General features: G+C 36.9%; 1 protein-coding gene across 2 annotated transcripts in view; it reads left to right on the top strand.

Annotated features, from left to right (window-relative positions):
• Nucleotides 1–6,850, top strand: part of USP9X (ubiquitin specific peptidase 9, X-linked) — an 87,389-nt gene extending 80,539 nt beyond the window's left edge. Inside the window, exons 38-44 of one of the 2 annotated variants that reach the window (XM_006894983.1) lie at nucleotides 392–577; nucleotides 1,019–1,239; nucleotides 1,323–1,411; nucleotides 4,679–4,835; nucleotides 5,018–5,278; nucleotides 5,577–5,672; nucleotides 6,309–6,850. In XM_006894983.1, the coding sequence (XP_006895045.1) occupies nucleotides 392–577; nucleotides 1,019–1,239; nucleotides 1,323–1,411; nucleotides 4,679–4,835; nucleotides 5,018–5,278; nucleotides 5,577–5,672; nucleotides 6,309–6,446 (1,148 nt within the window). In that variant the 3' untranslated portion in view covers nucleotides 6,447–6,850. The remainder of the gene's footprint in view (nucleotides 1–391; nucleotides 578–1,018; nucleotides 1,240–1,322; nucleotides 1,412–4,678; nucleotides 4,836–5,017; nucleotides 5,279–5,576; nucleotides 5,673–6,308) is intronic. The other variant, XM_006894984.1, reaches the window with a different exon arrangement.
• The last annotated feature ends 12,554 nt before the right edge of the window (nucleotides 6,851–19,404 follow it).

The raw sequence follows: 19,404 nt of genomic DNA, 5'->3' as shown, positions 1-19,404 counted from the left end.
GGACAATCTCCTCCTGTACCAGTCAGATCTGATTTGACGGTACACTCACACAAAAATAATAATAATAATAAAAAATTTAAAAATTGTTAAAAAAATAATTCCTATTTCTCATTTTGTTTTATTCTCCTAGTTTACATGCTGATTATAGTCTTTACTAAGCCACTGGGCTCTACAGGCATAGAAAGGGTCTTTCTGGCCTAACATTGAGTACCACAGCCATGATCACTGGTGTTAAAATATTTGTATACAATTATACTGAATTGGTAATTTTTCTGTTCTGATGAATTCTCTAAATGTTAAAAATAATGTTTTGGATAATTAGTTTATAATGAAGTTTTTGCCAACCTATTTCTTTCCTCTCTTACTCTTCTCTACCCCCCCTTTTCTGTAGGTGTGGCAGAAAAGACACAGCTTCTGAAATTGAGTGTACCTGCTACCTTTATGCTAGTGTCTTTAGATGAAGGACCAGGTCCTCCAATCAAATATCAGTATGCTGAGTTAGGTAAATTATATTCAGTAGTGTCACAGCTGATCCGTTGTTGCAACGTCTCATCAAGAATGCAGTCTTCAATCAATGGTAAAATAGAATGCTTCATTCTGTACCCTTGTCTTAAAATACTGATAGCAATGTATAGCTTCATGAAAAGTAATTTCTGAAGATATTTTTATAAGACATAATAGGAGAATTTATAATATTTATAGGGTCCTTTAGCATTTTTTATGTATTAAGAGGAATATTTTCAAAGGGATATTTTGTAACTACTTCTATTGATAATCTTGTTTATGAGGTAGTTAAAGAATTTTTAACCTTTTATTTAGTTGAATGCCAGGGTCAGCATTTACATTTTACCTCTTAAAATCTTAGTATAGATCTGGTCATTGTGACTTTCTGTATTAAGAGTAGCAGACAATTTTTTAAAATCATTATTTTTCTACCAAAAATAAACTGGTTAAAACTGTATTATAGTTAATGTGTAGAAACCTATCCATTTCTCATACTGACAAATCTATATTCTAGGTAATCCGCCTCTTCCCAATCCTTTTGGTGATCCCAATTTATCACAGCCTATAATGCCAATACAGCAGAATGTGGCAGACATTTTATTTGTGAGAACAAGTTATGTGAAGAAAATAATTGAAGATTGCAGTAACTCAGAGGAAACTGTCAAATTGCTACGTTTTTGCTGCTGGGAAAATCCTCAGTTCTCATCTACTGTCCTGAGTGAACTTCTCTGGCAGGTTAATGAAACATAATAATTCTTGTATCTATATTTTGCTTTATGTTACCCCTTTAAGTCATTCACTATGTCACCTGTTTCTAGGTTGCGTATTCATATACGTATGAACTCCGACCCTATTTGGATCTACTTTTGCAAATATTACTGATTGAGGATTCCTGGCAGACACACAGGTAAATATCCTTTTCAATAATTAGTCCTCCAGGGTTCTACGCTGTGATGTTTCATAAATTTCCCTGCTGACGTGTATAATAGTTTATTTTGGTAAACAACTTGGAATTTACATAGTGCAGTATCTTCCATTTGTCAGTAATTAAAAAAAATTACAACCTTGCCTTATAGTGAAAATGTGCAAATGTCAGAATTTATGCCCAAAAATCTATTGCATTGAGACAAAAGTTAGTTTGAATTTAGTCGTTTCTTTTTAAATCCAGTGCCCTTTTCAGTATGCTTGTGAAATGTTTCAACATTGTCAGATATTTTTTCTTAAAAAGGAAATTTTAAATATTACTAGCTTTTATACCAGTTAGTTACATTTTAGCCATCTTGTTTCATTAGAGCAAAGGCAGAGAGTTTGCAGGAGTCTGTGGCTTTGGAAGGGAAACTGTAACAACAGGCACTTACCATGCCTTCCAAATGGCAACAGCTGCAGGACATTCTGAAGGCTTCTGGGCAATGACAGCAGCAGAACTAGAAAGTTACAGGGTGGTAATTATACTCACCTTTTCCTGAACTTCTGCCTGCCAACAGCTTCTTTCACTCCATAATCTGGCTCCCAATTTACCTCCCTTTTCTTTTTTCCTGTAGCTGTCCTAACAAGCCATGTTCTCTGGTACAGCATTCTTTTAGCCCCCTGATCTGGCATTCATTGGCTGCTTCTCTACTGGACTCACTCTACCAGCAGATCTGTATAGAGCTTTGCTATGGCCAGTCTCTATCTTTTTTGTGGAGACTATGAAGTATCCACACAGAAAAGAACCTTTCTGTGTACTATGGCAACTCAACCATCAACTTACATTAATAGAATGAGTTGCTGAATTATACTCAGTTATATTTATTTCCTGCTATTTCCCGCCGAAATGGCGCTTTGGTTAAAATGATAATTAATGGTTGTATAGCAGAGTTTATTGCCATAGCAGAATTGCTGGCATTGAAAAGTCCAGTTTAATCTTTCATCTTTTTTAAGGAAACAGTATTAAAAGATATATAATAGTACATATTTAAATAAGTGACTTTAATATACATTCTCATTACTTCCCATTTTATTTGCAGTAGATTCAGAAAGGAAAAAAATTTTTTTTTAAATGATATCATGGAAATTTGCTTTCAGCTGAAGCCTGTAATGTGTGACTTTTTTATCATATTCCAACAGTTTAGAACTTCAAATCTGACTGGTCATCAATACTGCAGTACAGGGGGTATTAAATAAATATTTTAGTAATGTTTAGGAAATTAAGCCTTATGTTTTACCAGGGGTGTTTTTCCCACTTAGATTACTTGGCATACTTACTGAGGTTAGCAAGACACATCTTTTCCAGAAATGAGATTCTCCAATATTTATTGGTAAATGCAGGTACCTTTTCTTCATATGCTCCAGAAATCATTTATCATTTCCCTTTTGCAATTACATGTCATTTCTTACCTGCTATTAGGCTAACCTTTTACAGGGGTGCTTTTCAGACTGACTACTCATAAACACTATTGTGTTGTACTTTGTACACTTTAATTTGCTTTAATTCCTTTCCTTGAACTAAAGCAACCTTGTAATTGATAAACAATCAAGGGAGAAGGCTCTACTTTAGTGTGGATTTATATTGAAATACTTTGGCAGATAAAATGTACTACTAAAACTTGATCTTTTTCCATTTAAACATGTCTACTAGAAATCCAAGGCATGCTGTGCATTTCTGTCTGACAGTGCTGATAGAGATGAAATAGCAATTACTGTCATTATCAGTTTTGAGAGAATGAGAGTTTATTATCTATCTATTAAAAAAATTCTACTCCACAAGCCAGAACAAATAATGTTTAAGGCTTTGCTTTATTATTATTACTACGCATATTACTATCAGTAAAATATTTTCTTTTTAAAATTTTTTTTGGGAGTAGAGGGTAGGAAAAAGGAAATCTTAAGATATGTAGGCCACTGGTAATTAGTAGAGATTGAGTTGACTACAGCTCCCCTTGATATAATATATAGGGAGCTTTGATGATGTAGTAGGGAGTTGCACTGCTAGACCAGAAGTTCTTTCTCTTAACAGTTCAAATCCACCATTGGCTCTGTGGGAAATAGATGGGTAGTTCTCTCGTTCCTTTTACAGCCTCAAAACCTAATGGTGGGTCAGGTCGGCTATGAGTTCTGACTCAAGGACACTGGGAGACAGAGAATTAATTCTCATTTACCAAAGTAAAAAGAAATAAAGGGGTATACTTGAAAGTATTATTCCTACAGGAGAAAATGTGAGTTTGCAAATTTACATTATGATAATGTAGATGTGTCAGGTGCACCCAATAGCAATGCTTTCTTACCTCAATTTCTCTAAATAAATAGTTGTGATCACTAAATGATAATCAATTGGTTAAATGCTGAACAAGGTAGATTTAGAATAAATTATGCTATGTGACATATTGGAAACAGGAATGGCATCCACTTTTAAACAGCATGTCTCTGGAAACTCTGAACTTTGAGAAATGATGATAGTTATAGAAGGACCTCAGTTCTTTTGTTCATATGGTCACTATGAGTCGTGCTCTACTCCATGGCAGTCAGCACCAACACTACCATGCTATATTAAATCATGGAAAATACACTTGTGTTAAGAGTGTTAAAACAACCCAAGATTAAAACTGTTGTGTTTTTTTTTTCATACTTTGCCTTGGTTCATCTGATGGTATTCAGGTATTTGTGGAGCATCTACATATGTCTAGCACTGTTAGGCAACATAGGCAAAGATAATACTAATAGCAATGAATGAATGGAAATCCAAAATCTCTGTAAATGTTCATTAAAATTATTTTTTTTAAAAAAAAAGATAATACTAATAAAAATGGCATTTTAAAGCTATTTCAAATAAACATTTGAAACTAAGGGGAAGTAATGTTGTTATTGGATAAAATGACGTTTAAGGCCATGTACTCCATGTTTAAAATGAAACAAGATGCCTGTACATTATTTATTTTGTCTGAAATGATTATAAACTATAAATCACTAAAGTTAAATATTTGCAAAGAAAACCTTTTATAAATATGAAGGGAAGAGGGAAGATAAAAGCTATTCAGCCTTTCTCATACTCATTTTCTAATCTGTGTCAGAGTTTAATAATAAACCATGATGACTGCATCAATAAACATTTTTAATAGCACATAATAGAAGATATTCAATAAATGTTAGCTACTATTCAACATCAGAAGTTTTTATTTTGTATTTGCTGCATTTTCAGAATTCATAATGCACTTAAAGGCATCCCTGATGACCGAGATGGGTTGTTTGACACCATCCAGCGCTCTAAGAATCACTATCAAAAGAGAGCATACCAGTGTATAAAATGTATGGTAGCACTCTTTAGCAATTGTCCTGTTGCTTACCAAATCCTACAGGTGAGGCTTGCTTAATTACTTACTTACTTACTTATTGTTTTAAAATTTTGTAGAAATCTCGGCCTAACTTAAGGATTCTATGTTAAAAGAATAATATTAAAAGATTTGGGATTTGTCATTTTAAGTTAAAATTCCAGGGTATTCTGATCCTCTTACGTACATAGTTTTTCTTGCTTTTGAAGGGCAATGGAGATCTTAAAAGAAAGTGGACCTGGGCAGTGGAATGGCTTGGAGATGAACTTGAAAGACGACCATATACTGGCAATCCTCAGTACACCTATAATAATTGGTCTCCTCCAGTACAAAGCAATGAAACATCAAATGGTTATTTCTTGGAGAGATCACATAGTGCTAGGATGACACTTGCAAAAGCTTGTGAACTCTGTCCAGAGGAGGTAAAAAAAGCCACCAGTGTGCAGCAGATAGAATTGGAAGAGAGCAAAGTAATTCTTTACTTTCTAGGCCAGTGTTTATGTAATAATTATAGTGTAAAAATACTAATGTTCAACTTTAGTTTGCCTTAGTATTATGTTTGGGCTTAAAGGGGAGCCTCCTTTTGGAGCTATTTCTATGAAATTGTCTGAAATGTGATACTTTTATGAGAAATTACAATTTATTCTTGTTCTCTATTGGCCGTAATAGAAAACTTGGGTATTTTGTGGGTTTAAAAAATACTTTAAATAGGAAAAATGAACTTTTCATGCCCATATACTTTTTAAATATATCTTTCCTAAAAATTAGGAGCCCGATGACCAAGATGCCCCAGATGAGCATGAGTCACCTCCACCAGAAGATGCCCCACTATACCCCCACTCACCTGGATCTCAGTACCAACAGGTAAATAGGTATCTGTTCTTGTGTTTTATTTAAGGGGTGGCCAATTTTTTAAGATTATAAAGAAATTATCCCAGGCTACCCTTATGAAATGATCAGAAGAGGAATTCCTTTTTGCCATCAGTCAGAGAGGTTCACATTGAAACATACTTGAATTTTTCTCTGCAGTGTTTTGTCAAATAGGTGCACCTCTTGTGCTAATAGTTATGGTTAATAAACTGTGTGATAATTTATATCAAAGTAAAATGATAATCACTTATTTAGTCCAAGGGATTAAGAAGATATTAAAGGTGTAAGCAGCACCTGTTAGCTGTTTTTGGGTATGGTAACTTTCAAAATTGGTTGAAAAACCAAAATTATTTGTCAGGTTTCAGTAGATGCTTAACTATAAAAAAAATATATGAAGAAACATTCTAAATGAAACTTTTTATTATAAAATACAAATTGAATATTTAAAGCAACTTTTTTTTTGAGACAATGGAACTTAATTTTTTTTTTTACCTTCACAAATACATTTAAAGGCTAAGTCCCAGGAAGAAGAGAAATACTTAAATTTATACCAGCTTCTCTCCACGTCTTTAAAGTTTTAAGATTAACATGTAGAAAATTTTAACATCCTGGTGTCTTCTCCCCTCCCAGAATAATCATGTGCATGGACAGCCCTATACAGGCCCAGCTGCACATCATATGAACAACCCTCAGAGAACTGGCCAACGAGCACAAGAAAATTACGAAGGCAGTGAAGAAGTATCTCCACCTCAGACAAAGGATCAGTGAAATGCACATAATTAACTGTTTCCATCAAGACTGTGCACCCAGGCCTTACAGTCCAACATTTTTCTGTGTCTGGCTAATATTTAAAACTAGAAAAACTATTCCTAATCAACATGGAGTGGCGAGTTTATTCACTGTCTTATCTGCAGAAATTTGCTGTCAATATATAACCCGCCTGCAGTGGAAAGTGTATAGTGTTTTGTAATAAATGGCCTGATGCTAATGTGTAAATGGCAAAGGTGTATATAGTATATTAATGTTTGACTGTTAATTCTTAAGCAAGAAACTTTTTTCTTGATGAGACTCACAAATCTACAAAAAATACAGAAGTTAATTTTCTCATTATTCCCGCTACATTCTGCAGCCAGTGTTGCCTGCCTCGTGGCAGTTGGAACAACTCCTTTACAGAAACAAAATAAACCAACAGCAACAAAACAGAACCCATCCATGTCAACCACACAATAGTACCATGTTAATTCTTGCCACTGGAGTCAATTTTGCTATGAGCAATGTCAGGCTGGTAATCTTTGAATTATTTGGTTGATGTAGAAAATTGGTGATGTAACATTGTTTCTAGGTATTTTTCATTGCCTTTTTATTCTGATACTAGGTTAATCACTGAAGCTATAGTTATGCTGTAACATTTAGCATGGCTTCACACCAAGTTAGTGTAGCCAGTGAGGAAAAAATTATTCTAATGACAGCAGTTGTCCCCTAGTGGCAGCTGTATTGCTCAGAGCTTTTCGTTCTTACACCTAGACTATAAAATATAAAACAAGGGGAGAATCTTGATAAATGGGGCAGTTTTCAGTTACACATATGTTCCTTACAACTAATGTTTGACAGTTTTGATCTCTGTGGGTAAAGAATGTTTAGGTTTCAATAATGGGAATTTTAAAGACTTAAATATGCAAAAATTTGCTTTGCCACGATGCTTGGAGCATAATTACAAGACTGTATCTGGTGTGTTTGTTTCTTTGGTAGAGCTTATTGCTTATTAGGTGAATCTTCAAACTTTCCTTCTGCTGGATCCCAGTGAAGTGGAAGTCAGAACCCGCAGTGCTCAGAGTACCAAGATGCTTGGCTGGTTTTCTGCTCAGTCACAATTTTACTTGAAAGCAAGAATTGTCCTAGCTCCTTTTCCGTTCCAAAATTTTTGACTTTCAAAGCAGGGTTTAATTAGAAAAACTATTGGTTAGTTGATACAATTAAGACATCTCAATTTCAGAATAAACATTTAATTAAAGATCCTAAGGGACTCAGTTAATAACTGTATTTGAAAGAAGAATTGATAACTTGAATGTGTGTAATTTTTTTGAAACCTCTCTAAAAACCAAATACCCCTGCACACAGATACAGCCCACCCTCTTCTATTCAGATATTTTGCTATTTTATTTTATAGAAGTTATTTTGTTGAATTCACAAATAGAATTTTATTTCAGAAGAAATTTTTGTCCTGTGGTGTGTTGGGGCTTTTGTTTTAGCTTTTTGTTGTTGTTGTTTACTTTTTTGTGCACCCCTCCTTTTTTAAAACTTTTAAAAGCTCACCTTTTAAAAAATGATTTTTGTGCATAGTAAGGCAAGGCATGACCCCACGTTCCAGATATCTGTCACCTTGAGTGTTTATGCACAGAAACATTTGATCTTCAACCCTTTACTAAAGATTGAGAAAATTTAAGGTATTGACACTGTAAAAGTTTCCTAACAATCATTCTTGTACTTTTTGTATGTTTTTTATATACATGTATATTTAATGAGCACAAGCTTGGTTGTATTTTTTACAATTCAGTTACTAGGGAAATGTTTTGTCAACAGCTGCTATATAGTTGGAACTGAACAAAGCAGAGGTGAAATTGAGAATTGCATTATTTTGTGATTAAAAGGGGTAGGTATTTTAAGAAAAAGCTTTGGGTATCTTATTTGCAGTACTCTGTAATCCATCTATGCTTCCAGGCTTTTTCTAATACTAAAGAGTTTTGGGCACCAGATAGATGGTTTTCATTTTAAGCATATTTGAATTTAAAAGTCTGAGCGAAAATGTTTGCAATTTCAGTTGGTCATTTTAATTTAAAACTTGACATTTATACCCTTCCTCAACAGTAGACCAACCAAGTCAATTTTATTTGAACACATTACTATTGTTAAATACACCATCTACATGGTTTTTTTTTTAACTTCTTACACAAAGTATGTACCTAATTTTTAAAAATTTAGTGACAAGAAAACTTGACATTTTAACAGGCTGTGTGAAATTTTCTCCTTGGGGGAAGATGACAACAACTTTGGTTGCTTTTTTAACAAGCTGCCTAGTGCCAGGTGAGGGCTTAAATTCTTCATTTGTTCTCCCGTCTGAGAATTAAATTGAATTTCATTAAATTAGTCTGTGACCCAAGGGAAAGTGAATAGAGAAGAATTATTTTTCATTTGTTCAAATAATTTTCTATATTTAACTCCTAAGCAAGCATTGATGTATAACCAGCCATTTTTGAGATGCATGTTATCTTAAGAGCAGCATAGTGGTAATTTTTGAGCTCTTTTTCTGAACGTAAATGGCACATTTTCAATTTCAAGTCTTCAAAGTGCCTAAAGATTATTTAATTCTCCCTCAGCTGATTTCTTGAGCCATATATTTTTTACTTTAAATGGTGAGGAATCACTAGTTGTCTTTGAAAGAAATCTTTGCAGAATTCTAAATGGCATGGTACTTCAGAGAAGACAGTGGAGTCTGTTGTAGTGTGTGAGACTGATGGATCTAAGTATTTTGGTGTACACCTTGGTATAAAACATACTGCTGCTGTTTTTAAGCCCTCAACCGACCAAATTACCAGATCTTCCTGTTCAGGATTGTAGAGGCAGAAATAAGAACTTAGAACTAAGTTTGGGGTTTTGTCTTTGTTGATTTTAGTTGAGGTTCCCCAACCATGTGTCTTTTCTCATGTTAAAAGACACATTTGGAATTAGTTTTTTATTTTTATTATTAGTAAATGATTGATTACTCAAGTATTTAAACTTAGAGAGTCACTGGCTGGTGCTAACTGAAAGGTTCGACCTGGCGAGCTGCTTCCGGTGAGAACCTGTGAAGCACTTGAGCTTGTGCTAAGTCATAGTGGTATCAGCATACTAGGGTTACAAAGATTATATTAGTAAATTAAAAGCAGCAGTTGGTGAGTATTTAAATGACCACTCCAAAGTCCTTTGAGTTTGAAAATACTTTTCCATTTTATTTTCTTCTGTAAAACTTTTTCTTTACTGAGTTTTATGGTTAACTCAGTACCTGCCTTACTTAGAACTAGATAAGAAAATTGTTTTTTACATTACCCAATTTTGATCTCTAGTTTGTGGATACCACATACTACCCCTTATAGAGCCTAAAACAGTATCTGTAAACCCCCAGTTTTTGTGTTACCAAGAGGGAAAAAAGCAATCTAGGACTGGTTTCATAATAGAGCTTAGCAAAAATTGGTCTACACCTATGAGTGTTTGACAGTAAGGTTTTAGATGTTTTCAATCACTACAGAAGTACTAAATGTTACTGAGAACTTGCTAATTGTATCATAAAAATTTGTGTCTGCCTAAATGTAGGACTCTTTCCTCTAAATTTGTAGGTGTAAGGAAAAAAGGGGGAGCATTATAATCTAAAGAAATGAGTCTTTTTATTTTAATTTCAAAGTCTATATTCTCAAAAGGAAACTTCTAAATCAAAACACATAAGCTTTTGCAAGCTGGTAGTCTGATGTGCAGATTGTCCACAGTTCTAAGATTTAGTATATATCCCAAAATAAAACTTTATAAATTATTTGTGTTTCCCCTTTTATTTATTAGAAGATCTCTAAGCAAGAGGTACATATGTAAGTGTGATAGGTTTGTTACCAAGTGGAAAAAATATTGACTGTTACTAATTGCTGGCATAAGTTTATCCTAAAACCATTTGGCACTAAAAAGTTTATTTAAATAAGCAGGAATAAAGTTGATCATATGTTTTGAGAAGATACCGAGAAATGTAATTTCATTAATTCTGCCAGCAGATTGTGTTTGTTTGCCTTTTGAGTATTTTAAAAATATCTTCAAAAGTTTTTAACTTCCACAGAAACCTATTGATGCTTACCTGAAGTTTTTTTTCAAGCACCAATGGTAAGGAGATGGATCCCGTACTTTAGCTTATTGATAAATTTTTCAGAATAAGAGTGTGAAGAGTTTGGGAATTTTTTTGTGTGTGGGGGGGTTGGTTTTTGTTGTTGGGGTGTGTTGGTGTTTTTTTAACATTATACCCCCAGTTGGCTCCTCCATTTGAATTTGAATTCTTGGTACCTAGTACACCTACCTGAGTGAGTGAAAATCTGCATACCTGCCAGCATTTTTAGCTGTTTGGTCACCATCAAATAATGTCCAAGTACACAAAGGGAATGTTAATTTAACTTTTTATCTGTACACCCCAAAGGTGATACCCCAAAAGTGAGGCAGAGCAATATTGAATGTTACCTATAGGGTTTTAACCCCTTTGTTGTTGTTAAATGCCGTCAAGTCGCAGGCGACTCATAGCGACCCTATGAAGGAGAGTCCTCGAGGCTTGGGTGCCTTTCATCCTTACTCCATAGGGTTTCCGGAGGCAAGCTCTTATGGAGGTGGATGCCACTCCTCCTTCCAGCTTGTTTTAATCGTGGAGCTCCACCCCACTCTCTGTCCGGATTGGGTAGCCAACCATTAATGCATTTGACACATCAGTGTCACGTGTTCAGCCTCACAGCAACCACAAGTGACAGCGATATGGCAACTTGTACACCAGGGCTATACGACCTAGAGGAATGTCTAAACAAAAAGGCCTGAGGGCCGCAGATTAAAAGTCACCCACCCACTGGGCCTGCTGATCTCTCACTCTCTGTTGATATTGTTAAGTGAAGGAGAATCCTAGATGCTTGGGTGCCTTTCATCCTCTCTCCAGGTTGATAGGTTAATCCTTTTAGAGATGTAAAATGTGTTGGGTTTTGTTTTGTTTTCTTTGTGTACCATTGAATCAGATCTGATTGGCACAGGAGGAGATTGCCCGCCCTTCTCCAGCAGAGTATCTGGTGGATTTAAAGCGCGGCCTTTGGGGTTGCAGCGCAGCTTCTTGCCACTCTTCTGCCAGAGCTCCCGAAGAGAAATATTCCTAAACAACACAAGAACTATGACATTTCAGACCCATATTATTTTTTAGAGGCATCGTGTTTACAAGATTTAATAAGAGTAAAATACTTAAAAGAATTGTCATCTGAAAACACTGGTGGTCTGAATGCTGACTGGAGAGAGAAACCTGCAGTTCACCAAATAAAGTAAAAAAATTGGTACCCTGACATGGGGATCTTGAGATGTGAGAGACAAAAAGTCTTAGAATCAATGTAGAGCTAGAGCTAGAACTTCTAGGATCAAATGTTGGGCCTTTTCAAAACCAGATTACTTCATAATTACATACTCATTTGAAAAAGATCCATGTCATCGCAAGTACTGTCATCTTACATCTGGAAATACTAGTTTTTGTGTGGGATTGTTAAAGCTAACCAATTTATAAGTTGAAAAGGCTTGAGGGAAACTGCATCTTTGAAGAGTCATCAAACTATTAAGTGCTCCAAGTAGTGCTTTTGAGATAATGTGTAATGGTCTTTTCACACACAGTTAAAATACCAAGCTCATTTATGTTGCTCTAATTCAGCTGCCCTGGAACTCCAGATTTTCTTGTTAAACCACATTTCTCTGTTAGAGAATAAAAGCATGGTATCTGGTTTCCTGCCTTTACACCATCTTCTGGAGGCAACCCTGCAAGGTAATATCTCTTTTCAACTATCAGTGAAAAAGTATTTTTCAAATCAGTGCTTTTTGTCATAGGATGTTTTTCCATGGAGTCTCTTGGAGCAAGTCACGAATGGAAATGTGTTATTCATGAGGTCCTATGTGCTTAAAGCATCTTCAGTTGCTTGCCATTCTGACTCTTCTCAGATTCTTTCCTATCCAATGGAACACTGGGTAAATGCACTGCCATCAAAATTCTGACTTGGCAGATTTCCAAAGCTGTAGCTCCTTTTTTGTAGGTCAGTGTAGAAGCACTGCCCATCTTTCTCCAGAGGAGTGACTGGAGGATTCAAACTTCTAGCCTTTTCCTTAGCTGGACACAACAACACACTGCCACCAGAGCGCCAGAACACTTGAGTTAGTTGTGTCTGGGTCTTAAATCAGTTGCTTGAGGTGGAACCAGAAAGAATAGAAGTTTCTTGAAGGTCTCAGGGAAGCTGCCTAGGGCCGACTGAAAAGTTCATAGTGTGCATGGGTTGGTTCTCTAAATGCTAGTGAATACTAGCAGGCTGCCGGGTCTTCTCCGCCCCCCCCCCCCCAGGGAACCACTGGATGGGTTTGATCCACTGATCTTTATGGTAGTCAAAACTCATTGCCATGGAGTCAGGGTCAGGTGATCTGAGTTTTTTTCCAAAGCTATAAATTTCACAGAAGGAGGTTGCCCCTCTTTCTCCCACGGAGCAGCTATCGGATTTAAACCTGCTTTTTGGTTGGCAATGCATCCTCTTATCCAGACCTAGTAGGTAGTGTTTGTAGCCAGTGTTTCAACAGTTTTGTCTACCAGGAGTCTTAATACAGCATTGTTGTGTTTTCATGAAGTTGCAACCAACCCATAGCTGACCCTCCAGTTGGTTTTCAGAGAAAGTAAATCTTATGGGAGGAGATTGGCCATTTTCCACAGAGCTCTGAACTGCCTTATTTTGGGATTACGGTGCAGCGTCTTACCAGTAGGCCAGTACACACTATGAGACACTTGAAATATACTTTCTCATGTTTAGATGAGCAGTTACTCATTCTTCCAGGGGTTGGTTGATAACGGTTTTGGAAAGCTTACTGGAGAAGAAGGTATGGGCATTCATTTAGGTAGATGTAGATACACATGCTAAAACAAATGGCAACTGGCTGGCCCTCAGTCTCTATTGTCCTTAAAAAAAGTACAGCGCCCCCCCCCCCTGCAACAAATGAATGGATAGAGAAGCTGTAGTATATTCACACAATGGAATACTATGCTACATTGAAAAACAAGGAACTCATGCAATATATAAAATGGGTTACCTTGGAGGACATGATGCTGAGTGAAATAGTCAAAATAGGACAAATGCTGCATAGGGCTACTGTTGGAAAACAAGACTGGCATAGAGATTGAGGGAAGACTGAGAAAGGGGCTATATAATGAATACTGCATTGAAACAGATGAGGGAGCGAACTGTTTAAAAGGGATATATGATTAGGTAGTACTGTCATGACGAGTCCAGAACGAAGGCTGCGTAATTGAGTGGACCTGGGGGGAGGGATTGTAAAACAACGAAAGAATTTTACTTTTCAAAGAGCGAATTGGGAAGGGGGTGGGCAGGAGAAAAGTGCAGCAATGAATGGAAACCCTAAGTCTCTCTAAACTTCCTTTAAAATTAATAAAGAAGATAAGTAACAGCCCCAGTGGACCAAGAACAGGACTCATTTTCAAGTGCTGCTGACAACTCAAATTTGAGCTTTTAGTTGCTCTTCTACACTCAGTGGTTCAAAAGTACTGCAAAAGAAAGTCCTGGTAATCTGTAAAACTTGACAACTAAGAAAACCCTACGGAGGATTTATGTAAAGTGTGGCAAAAGATTGGGTTTGGCATGATTTCTGCAATAGTAATGTATTACAAATTAATTTGAGGCTAGAAAAGAATAAGTTTTTAGCATCAGGAAGCTGGTTTAACTAGAATTTTTACATTTCACTGTGTCGTGTCACATATACCCCCCCCAATTTAATAAATAGGTTGATTTAAAATAAATTGTTAAAACTTGGTTTACCTAAATTTGGATACTGGATTGTTAAGTGCTGTCGAGTCGTAGGCGACCCTATGAATGAAAGACCTGAACATTTGTATAACTTTCATCCTTTCTGCAGGTTGCCTACGACTTGATGGCACTTAGCAGCAGCATAGAGAGCAGTTGTCCAGTGGACAGAAAGTGATGCTACCAAGCCAAAGATGGGTGACTTTAATCCACAGCCCTCAGGCCTGTTTGGTTTTGGTCAAACATTCTTCTAGGTTGTATAGCCTTGGTCTGTCCACTTGCTGTACAGAGGTAACTTCTGGATACTGAATAGGAAAAGAAAAATTACATAAGATTTGTTTTTGTGTTCTAACATTGCTTACAGGTGATACATTAAATCAGGATTTTGTGTTGAGATGAAAAGTTGCAGCTGTCTAAAATAATGTATTAGCTCGTATTTTCAATTATACATCAATTTCAGTCTTTCTGGTGCATTCAGAATGATTTCCCACTGAGGACCAACTTTGGTTACAAATTTGATGTGGGTATATGACTTTGAAAACAGAAGCATGCCTTTCGCTTTTTCAAATATCATCTGAAATGTGCTGGAACATCACAGTGACACATTTCCAGTAGCTTGGATGACAAAGTTGCTTGTGTAGCCTCTACTTGGAATGAGGAAAGTATTCATGTGCTCTTGAAACACACATGGGTAGGTCCATGAAGAAAAGAAAAAGGCAGCTCTTTAAAGGGATGGCATCATGTACCCTAACACACCTTCAACCCTGTACATTTTCCTCAGCAGCCTTAAAGTGTAACGGCCATACATCCCACAAGAGGCTAGCCATTGGGTTTTTGTCTTTTTCTAGCCAAATATGCAATGCATTTTACAATAAGGCAATCTTTGTGTGTTCTCAAAGTCAATTCTCAAGTCTGATCTCAACTCTGAATGCATTCCCCATTAAAAAGAAAAAGCTCGTTCGTTCCTATTAAACCCTACCATGGTCATTCTGGTTAAAGGTTCACCTTTACCATTTTCTGACACAGGATGAATGCCAACATTCACACTTAATCCTGTAGTTTGTTAAAATGAGTTTTCATCATTAATAGTTAATTTTGATGCAATAATCAATCACTTGGGGATAAGAACACTAAACATGGGAATAAAGAAATCTAAAAGGGGAGTGGATAAACGTGTATACCATTAAATACTATGGAGCCATTAAAGATGATGAATTCTTGAGATCTGCTACAGTGTGGGTGGGTCTGGCAGGCATTATCGTAAGTCAATCACAAGAAGACAACTGCTCAGTATTATAAAAAGGGAAGCATGGACACACGCAGAAAGCAAACGTTTATTGGTGGTTACCAAGGATGGGAGGGGAAATCACTTTCTGTAGACAGTAGACACCTGGTAGTTTGGGTGATGGTTAAAACAATGCCAAATAAGGGTGAAGTCACAACTTGACCAAGGTAAAGAAGTACACAAGAATAAGGAGTGATTTAGGTTAAAGCCACAATCTATGCAATCTTGCAACAAGAGTACTAGTTGTGTGCCATTGAGTCGCTTGCAACTCATAGCGACCCTATGTACAACAGCCCTAAACTCTGTCCTGTGCCAATCGCACTGTCTCCCATACACCCATCCCGATTACCCCAGTCACTGAATCAATCCACCTCATAAAGACCTTCCTCTCCTGCGCTGTACCTCCACCCTACCAAGCATGATGTCCCTCTCCAAGGACCTCTCCCTCCTTACAACATGTCCAAAGTATGTCAGACGAAGTCTCAGATTCCTTGCCTCCAAGGAGCCACCCGGTTTAACCCTTTCCAGGATGAACCTGTTTGTTTTCTTAGCAGTCCATGGTACCCTCAACAGTCTTCTCCAGCACCACAGTTCAAAGGCATCAATTCTTCTGTCCTCCTTAGTCATTGTCCAACTCTCATGCATAACAAGTGATTGCAAAGACCATGGCCTGTATCAGACGCACCTTCGTCTCCAGAGTGACGCCATTGCTCTTCAGTACTTTGGAGAGGTCCCTAACAGCAGACTTTCCCATTGCACTACGTCTTTTAATTTCCTGGCTGCTGTTGCCAAGAGAGTTCACTGTGGAGCCAAACTAAAGCTGTGAACAATCAGTCTCTTCACCATCCATCCTGTTGCTGTCAGTTGGTCCAGTGGTGAGAATCTTTGTCTTCTTGACATCGAGCCTCAATCCATATTGAAGGCTGCAGTCCTTGAACCTCTGCAGCAGATGCTTCACATCCTCCTCAGTTTCAGCAAGCAGGGTTGTGTCATCTGCATAACACAGATTGTTGATAGATCTTCCACCAATCCTGACACCACACACTTCTCACAGAGCCCAGCCTCCTGGATAATCTGTTCTGCATACACATTGAAAAGGTATGGAGACAGGACACATCCCTGGCCCTTCCAATTTTGAACCATGCAGAGTTTCCTTGCTCTGTTCTGACGACTGCCTCTTGGTCCAAGGATAGGTTTCTCATTAGCATGATCAAGTGTTCTGGGATTCCCATTCTTCTCAGAGTCAACCACAGTTTGTTATGGTCCACACAGTCAAATGCCTTTGCATAGTCAATGAAACACAGTAGCAACCTAAAAATATGTGTGCAGTTATATAAGTAGATTTGCTTGCTTATGTATAGATAAACACATGAATATATGGCTGCACATGTATTTTTGTAGGCAGATGTGTATCCATTTGGGGGGTGTATAAAAATATTGTTCATACATAAAATAGAGCATGCAGAGGGTGGCATATCACAGTTACAGATACTTCTGCTGTTGTGTACCATCGGGTTGGGACCAACCCATAGCTGACCCTCCAGTAGGTTTTCAGAGACAGTTTAATGGTACAGGAGGAGATTGCCCATCTTTCTCCTATGGAGCACCTGGTGGATTTTAACTGCATGCCTTTGGGATTGCAGTGCATATTCTCACTACCAGAGCTCCTAGATACTTCCTGGACAGAGCTACCTCAACAGATTGTGTCACTAGCCTTGAAGAATCATAGTCTTTGAGACAACTCAGTTATAGCTCCTAAAGATACTGTTCTACATCCTAGTTTGATGAGTAGGATCTGGAGTCTTAAGTGTGCTAGTGGCCATCTAAAATAGGATTATTGGTCTGTATTCATCTGGAGTAAAAGGAAACCAAAGACTCAAGAAACTGGTCTACAGAACTAGTAGTCTACATTACACCATGGTTTCACCTACCTTGAGACTAGATGGTGCCTGGCTAGCACATTGACCATTCTGACCATGTGCCCTAGGTAAAATGAGAGAGAAATACTGAAATAAAGGAAACTCAAATTCCTAAAACAAACAAGCAAGCAAAAGACCAGCTTTTTCTCAGAATGGCTTCAATTGAGTTGCTGTTATGTTCAATTGACTACAACTCATAACAACCCTATGAACCCTGTCCTGTCCTGAGCCAACCTCACCGTCTCTGAAACACCTACCTCCATTGCCACAGTCACTGTGTCAATCCATCTCATCCAGGGTCTTCCTCTCCTGCACTGACTCTCTACCCTTCCAAGAATGATGTCCTTCTTCAAGGACTGGTCCCTTCTGCCAACATGCCCAAAGTCAGTATGTCCCATTTATTTTGATTTCCTGACTTGAATGGGAGATTTGTTCTTCTGGAAAGCTCTTCCTGAGATGTACTATAATTAATTGTGTATAATTGAAGTTGTATTTGGGCCAAAGGACTGCTGGTTTCAGGTGTGTGCTTGCCAGGATTTTTCAAATACACTCAGTGTCTTTCTGCAAGAAAGACCAGCTTTGAGAAGAGATAGTCAATGTGATGTTCATGTTCTAAACATTCAACAATAAAAAAATCACTTCACCTAGAATTTAAAGAGTGGGAAGTTTCAGACTGTCTGAATATAAAATCTTTAGTTTACTTAGTTTAGTTTAGTTGAACATGGTTCCCTGAATAGATTGACACAACCCAAAATGGTTGGGTTGTATTGTTGGATTTTCCATTACTTGCTTGAATTTACTTTTTTTGCCAACATCTTATTCATCCAGATATTGAACACAACAAATGTTAACTTGCCCAACTTGGATCAGTTTTCCATGGGTTTGTTCACAATCATTTTCATAAAAATTAATTTAGCTGCTTGCTGTTGCTAACAATGCACACTTGAACTTGCTTTCCTGTTTTCACATGTTACAAAGTTGAGGAGCTAGCAAGGATGACAGTGGTAGAAATTTTAATCAAACCATAAGAAAGAATTACCTGGAGCCAGTATGACAACCAAATGGAATAAGAGGTGGACTGGGGAGGGGGGTTGGAAAGTGCAACAATGTGCACTCTGCTAAAAAAAAAATAAATTCACTGAATCCCGATGAAGAGCAAGGACACTTTAGAAGAATGTTGTTATTGCTTGCCATCAAGTCGAGCACAACTTATAGCGACCCTACAAACAAAAGGCCTGAAGCATTTCTATAACTATTATCCTTTATCAAAGTTCATAGAATTTCCAGAGACATGTTGTTGTTGTGTTTTGTTTTTGTTTTTGTTTTTTCTCTCTCTCTCTTTTTTTTTAAATAATTGTAATGAACATTTACAGAGATTTTGGATTTCTGAAGTGGATGCTACTCCTGCTTCCAAATAGCAGCAGGGAAAAAAAGAAGAATATCTGCAGGACACTAGGTGTCAGACTTTGCTCAAAAATCCATTCAATACCAAAAAAAGCATTGTAAACAAGTCAGGTCAAAATGAAAACGAACTTGCTGTCATCCAGTCAGTTCTGACTCATAACAACCCTCCAATGGGTTTCTAAGGTTATAAATCTTTGTAGGAGGAGCCTGCCTGTTTTTCTCCCTCAGAGCAGTTAGTAGATTTAAACTACTGATCTTTCAGTTGCCACCTGATACATTACATACGAATGAAAGAATTTTTTTTGCAACAAATACATTTATTGAGAACACTAAGCACATGTCTTAAAATGTTGAATATTTGATATGGAACAATGCTTTCCATTTAAATTCAAAAGAGGATTTTAATTATGGTTACAAAACAGAATGTTCAAGAAGAATGAGTTTTAAAATAAAAATTATAGTGAGAAAGTCTAAGAAGATGTACAGCAAAATGTAATCAATTTTTTCTTTTTACTTCACTGCTCTTT

Source organism: Elephantulus edwardii, unplaced genomic scaffold (genome assembly GCF_000299155.1).
Source record: "Elephantulus edwardii isolate Elephantulus edwardi_28Jun2011 unplaced genomic scaffold, EleEdw1.0 scaffold00152, whole genome shotgun sequence".
NCBI classification, from domain to species: Eukaryota; Metazoa; Chordata; class Mammalia; order Macroscelidea; family Macroscelididae; genus Elephantulus; species Elephantulus edwardii.
The sequence above is the reverse complement of the archived record's forward strand: the minus strand, read 5'-3'. Positions and strand labels throughout refer to the sequence as shown.